Source organism: Physeter macrocephalus, unplaced genomic scaffold (genome assembly GCF_002837175.3).
Source record: "Physeter macrocephalus isolate SW-GA unplaced genomic scaffold, ASM283717v5 random_461, whole genome shotgun sequence".
Lineage (NCBI taxonomy): Eukaryota > Metazoa > Chordata > Mammalia > Artiodactyla > Physeteridae > Physeter > Physeter macrocephalus.
Window position 1 is genome coordinate 48,084 of NW_021145747.1, and position 5,818 is coordinate 53,901.

The following is a 5,818-nucleotide window of genomic DNA, read 5'->3' on the forward strand; positions in this document are numbered from 1 at the left end:
GGATTCTTTTTTTTTTTTTTCCCCCCCCGGTACACGGGCCTCTCACTGCTGTGGCCTCTCCCGTTGCGGAGCACAGGCTCAGGATGTGCAGGCCCAGCGGCCATGGCTCACAGGCCCAGCCACTCCGCGGCATGTGGGATCTTCCCGGACCGGGGCACGAACCCGTGTCCCCTGCATCGGCAGGCGGACTCTCAACCACTGCACCACTGGGGAAGCCCTGGCAGGTGGATTCTTAACCACTGTGCCACCAGGAAAGCCCCCTCAGTTTTTTTTAGCTGAAGAAAAAAAGTTTATTTAATGACATGGGGAAATAAAAGAGTGGAAAAAAGTAGGATGCAAAACTTTCCCTATAGTTAATTATTCATTCTTTGTCTCCCTCTCTTCCCCCCTTCCTCCTTCACCCCCCTCTGTGTCTCTCTCATGTATGACTGGAAGATAAGGTATGTCAAAATGGATTACTTTCGTAAATGAGAAAGTCAACATTTCAAAAAATATTTACAGGGGGCTTCCCTGGTGGCGCAGTGGTTGCGCGTCCGCCTGCCGATGCAGGGGAACCGGGTTCGCGCCCCGGTCTGGGAGGATCCCACATGCCGCGGAGTGGCTGGGCCCGTGAGCCATGGCCGCTGAGCCTGCGCATCCGGAGCCTGTGCTCCGCAACGGGAGAGGCCACAGCAGAGGGAGGCCCGCATACCACAAAAAAAATAAATAAATAAATAAATAAATAAAAAATAAAAAATATTTACATTACATTAGTCACAAATGCGAATTCCTCCTGACGGGCCATTGACTCCATTAGCGGTCACCAGTCTGGCCATCTGGCTGAGCATGGGACTCCATCTTCCTCAGCGGTGCCTTTCTGCGAAAGCCCCGCTTTCAGAAGGATGACCTTGCCAGACAAAGGGCCACTGCTGAAGGATAAATTCATCACTGGGCTTTCCTCTGGATGCCCCAGTACCTCACTTTTGAATACAGATCAAGAAAATTCTAGCTGCTACCACCATCTCTCTTGTAAACCAGAGGAAAAGAGTCAGGAGGTAGAGGGCAACGTTTTTGTCTTTTCTCACCAATCTCCTTGTCAGCTGATGCATTACAGGGCACATGCATAGCGTGTGTGATCTCCACACTTTGCAGGTGAACTTGGCTGAGATTCCCTGTGCTGGGTCCCTCCAGACATGGCATAGGCCTCAGCTGGTAACATGCTCACCTCTGCGGTTTGGGGGCTGAGTCAGTGAACAAAGTAACGCGGGTCGAATGAGCCTGCTGCCAGCGCTGGCGGGCCTGGGCGTGGTTCCTCTGTAGACTGATCACTTCTGACATCCTGTCACCCTCAGTAGTAATAATGTTGCCAAGTGCCTTTTCAGAGCATGCCAGAGCTGTGTTCAACCTGCAGATGGCCAAGGAGGCCCCGCCCCAAGCAACACTTGGTCCTTCTCTGAGACTGGTAATCCACAAGCGCCTCCCTTATGTAGTTCTTTCGCTCCTTCGTGTTCCCTGTGCCTCTACAGGTTGAAGCAGGCCTCTGTGTCTTGGTTCGGCAGGAGCCAGGCCACCCCCAGAGTGTGGCAGAGCACGACCAGAGCTTCCAGGATTTCCTCGCTCTCCTTGGCTGCGGCCGTGTCTCCCTTGTAGCTCAGCAGCGTGTTCTTGGTGGACACAGCATGTTTCCTGGCCTGAGATGGGGAGTCTCTCAGTGTCAGGTAGCCATAGCCAGGTTGGCCAAAGCCTGTGCACATTTCCAGTGTTCTTCCCCAGAATAACCCGAGACAGGATGACACACAGAACTAGCTCCCTGTTTGCTTAGGAGTTTGTTTTTTTTTTCTTCCTTAATCAGTTGAGCTGTTTTCTTCTGGCACTGGGCTGTTCTCTTTTCAGGAAGAGACACAGTCTGTGACCTTCTCCTCCTTCTTGGCTTCTGTGCCCTCTTCACTCTCTCCGGACCCACCAGTGGGATACAGTCTCATCTGTTTGCTGGTGTGCTGGGGCCCTGTTGTGCTGTGATGGGTGGAGCAGAAGTCCCAGTCGGTGTCATTGCTGACAGGTGGGAGGTGATGGGGCTGGTTCGAATCTTCTTCCTGAGCCCCGAGTAGCTCTCTCTGATCCAGGCTCCAGAACATCCGCGATCTGAAAACCAGAAAGGGAGAGTCACTCACTTCTCTTTCTAATCTCTACTTTCAAAACTGTGGCCAGGGTGATGGATTTATCCTTCAACAGTCGTCCTTTGTCCGGCAAGGTAGACTCCTCAGATGCCTAAACCCTGTTCCCGTGAGGTTCCAGTAGCACTGAATTAGAATGGCAGGCGCTGGCCCCTCTCTCAAGTGCAAATCACTTCTCATTTTCCCCACTTGTTCTGCTGTAACCTTGAAGCCACAACTCCAGCTCACCCTGGCTTCTTTCCTGCGGGCAGTGTCCCTATGCAGAGGCTGTAACTGGACTCTAAAGCCTCATTACTTCAGACCTTAAGGATTCCTGTCTTGTGATCAAGTCACAAATATGCCGAGCTGCTGTTTGCATCGAAGACACTGACCCTTGGAGAAACGGCTGCCCCTCACTCATCACCCATGCCACCTGGGAGAGAAAAGCCTTGCCATGCAAGTTAGTGATGTTAATAAGATCATCTGCCTTATTTTAAAATACTTTTTGAAAGGAAAAAACAGCTTTTCAAGTACTTTAAAAATATCCACTTACATTCAGAGTGCTTATAATGTAATTTGGGGTGCTTGGCAAAGTTAATGGCAAACCGTTTTTAGCTGGTGATTGAGGCGGGAGATTTCTATTATTAAATGTATTTAAAGCCATACGCGCCTCTCACAGAGTTTCCCCAGGGATCAGTCCAGGTTAGGTTGCGCGTAGTTGTGTTGATCCCTCAAGACAACTTGATTTCTGAAAAGGATCTTATCTTCCTCGACTGTCTGGGCGCATGGTGTCATGTTTAGCCAGGGGCCGTGGGGGCTGAGGGCAGAGCCATTCCCTGCCTTTGCTGCTGCACTGTCCCTCCCTGGGTTCCCAGTCTCCAGCCACCGACTCTGCAGTCATTCAAGCCATCCTCAGATTCGCCCTTGTCCTCCTCCTGCTGCTGCCCCAGCATCCAAGAAAACAGAGTCAGACACTGCCTTCCCCATCTTCGTATCCTTCCTTTCACCTAGCCCAGTGCCTGCTCCATGATAAGTTTTCAATAAAAGCTTGTTGGATTGTAATTACAGTATTATGCATTTAAAACCTTTGGTTTTATTGGGTTTTAACCTGCAAGGTTAAGAGTTGGTAATATTAGAAGGTAGGAACATTATACCTAAATTAATTATGATATCCATTTGTTCCTAGCATGATTTTTATATAATGCAGCCAGTAGGCCAGGGCTAGTTTTTTTTTTTTTTAATTAATTAATTTATTATTTTTGGCTGCGTTGGGTCTCCGTTGCTGCGCACAGCCTTCCTCTAGCTGTGGCGAGCGGGGGCTACTCTTCATCGTGGTGTGCAGGCTTCTTATTGCGGTGCCTTCTCTTGTTGCGGAGCACGGTCTCTAGGCGCATGGGCTTCAGTGGTTGTGGCACGTGGGTTCAGTAGTTGTGGCTCATGGGCTCTAGAGCGCAGGCTCAGTAGTTGTGGTGCATGGGCTTAGCTGCTCCGCGACATGTGGGATCTTCCCGGACCAGGGATTGAACCTGTGTCCCCTGCATTGGCAGGCGGATTCTCAACCACTGCACCACGAGGGAAGTCCCTGCTTTGTTCTTCTCTTCTAACTGTGGCCAGATTCTTGCATTAAGAGAAAACCCGTGTCCCCTGCATTGGCAGGCGGATTCTCAACCACTGCACCACGAGGGAAGTCCCTGCTTTTTTTTTTTCTTTTAACTGTGGCCAGATTCTTGCATTAAGAGAAGCCACTGAAAAGAACGCCCCATGCCGAGCTCATTTTCGACCCTATACCATGAAGGCATTTGCTGAGAACTTCCAGTTGATTTCAGAGTGTATTTTTTTAAAAGAAGAAGCAGTTTTTGATCATTTTCTTTCTCCACCTTTGGCTGTCTCTTCCTGCTCTCAATTTAGCAGAGGTTTATAGGACACCTATCACATCTCCAGCATTATACTAGGTCCACTGGCCCTCGAAAATGATCAAGCCTAGCCCCTGCCCTTGGTGGTTCACAGTCCAGGGTGGGGTGCGGCATGAGGGAAAATGAGCAGCTGAAACCTTAAGGCAGCAGACACCCTGGCTCCCTGATTTTCTACAAGACCGTAGAAGTCAGTCCTGTTCCCAGTAAGATTGTTAGTGAAGGACAGGGTTTTTGTTTTAATTGGTAACATCTTGTCTACCTGTGTGGTAAGAAGCAGACATTCTTGCTCACTGCCTCCTTGAGCTGCTAAATGCAGGAACCAATTTTATGAAGGACTGCCTGGGCGCTCTAAAACCCACCTCTGGTTTCAGCAAGACTGCAGCACCTGTGTTCTGGGTTCTTCCCTTCAGCCGCCTCCACCGTGGCCACCGCGATGGCATTCACCAAGTCACGCATGGTGAGGCCCACGCTGGGGAAGAGCAGCTTCGTAATCCCCGTAAACCTCATCAAATAAAGATATTTCAGCATCATCTGTTACCTTGTGCAACAGGCTCTGTAGGGTAAGCCCTAGGGAAACTTTCTGCGTTTAGTGTATGGGAAGAGTCTGACAAGCTAAGTGTCTCGTTTGTTCTTGAATGTAACAGGCACCAAACCGCTTGACATCTTGCCTTCGCTGCTAGAAAGGTTAGCGCCAAATTGTGGGACGCCATGATACACGTTTTTGGTTCTCTCATTCCTGACTTTCTTTCTTCCTTTTCCTTCCTGTTTCTCATTTGTTTTCTGTGAGATTTTATTCATCCCGTAAAGCCACTTGAAGTTCTCTGAACAAAGCCAAGGGAAGAGAGGGTTGTGAGCAGGCCATTCCCGGAGGTGACAGCTCTGGTCCTGGGCCCTGGGGACTCTCACGAGCTGTGTCTCGGTTCTGCCTCCACAGCTGCCCTGGGGATGGGATTATTCAGGCTCCTCCAACCTCGGGGAGCTGAAGCTCCTGCTGGAGGAGACGGTCATGCTGCGACGCCTCAAGGGCGACGTCCTCTGCCAGCTCCCAGCCAAACAGCGCAAGATGGTGGTGGTCGCCCCAGGCCGGATCAGTGCCAGGACCAGAGCTGCCCTGGATGCCGCGGCCAAGGAGATGACCACCAAGGACAGCACTGTGAGTCCGGGGCCGGAGATGGGGATTGGGAAGTCCCCCTGTGCACAGCTGTTCCTTCCCTGGAAGGGCACTGCAGAGCTGACCCAGAGTGCCCCGACCTTGTCTTCCCGTAACCTCTCCCCCCCGCCCCGGGCAGGATGGTGAGCCCGCTTCATCTCTCAGCCTACCTAGTCTGCTTCCGAAATCTCGTATTAATTTGCACTTTTCTACTTGTGTAGATCACTGTTGACGGACAGTCATAGAGATAAACCCCAGGGCAACCGCAGAATGGTGATATGTATTCTGAATCCCTCAAAGAAAGTTGGAGTTTATATTTGGTGTATTTTGAGAATACTTCCTTTAGTAACGGTCATTAGAAATTAGTCCTAAGTGTACTTGTTATGTATGTTAATGCTCTAACCATCTCATGTCATTTGTTTGAGTCAGAAAAACAAATTGACATTTATATAACAAAGAGTTTTCAAACCCTTTTAACTTTTAATCCTTATTACGGTCATTTATGGTTGGCAACAAGTTGGCACCCCCACTTTATAGAGGGGGAAACTGAAGCTCACAGAGAGTGGATTTGCCCAAGGTCTTATGGCTACTCCGTGGCAGAGCTGCGGCTATAACCAGGCCTG

At 50.1% G+C, this 5,818-nt stretch overlaps 1 protein-coding gene and 1 pseudogene across 1 annotated transcript in view; one reads left to right on the forward strand and one right to left on the reverse strand.

The window, feature by feature from the left end:
- The window catches only part of LOC102989054 (SWI/SNF-related matrix-associated actin-dependent regulator of chromatin subfamily A-like protein 1), a gene marked incomplete at its 3' end in the record, with an annotated part of 35,317 nt that extends 30,119 nt beyond the window's left edge, over nt 1–5,198 (forward strand). The window contains exon 12 of the mRNA XM_028485566.1: nt 4,980–5,198. Within this exon, the coding sequence (XP_028341367.1) occupies nt 4,980–5,198 (219 nt within the window). The remainder of the gene's footprint in view (nt 1–4,979) is intronic.
- LOC102988764 (tetratricopeptide repeat protein 23-like) lies at nt 749–3,128 on the reverse strand (annotated as a pseudogene).
- Nucleotides 5,199–5,818: the final 620 nt, after the last annotated feature.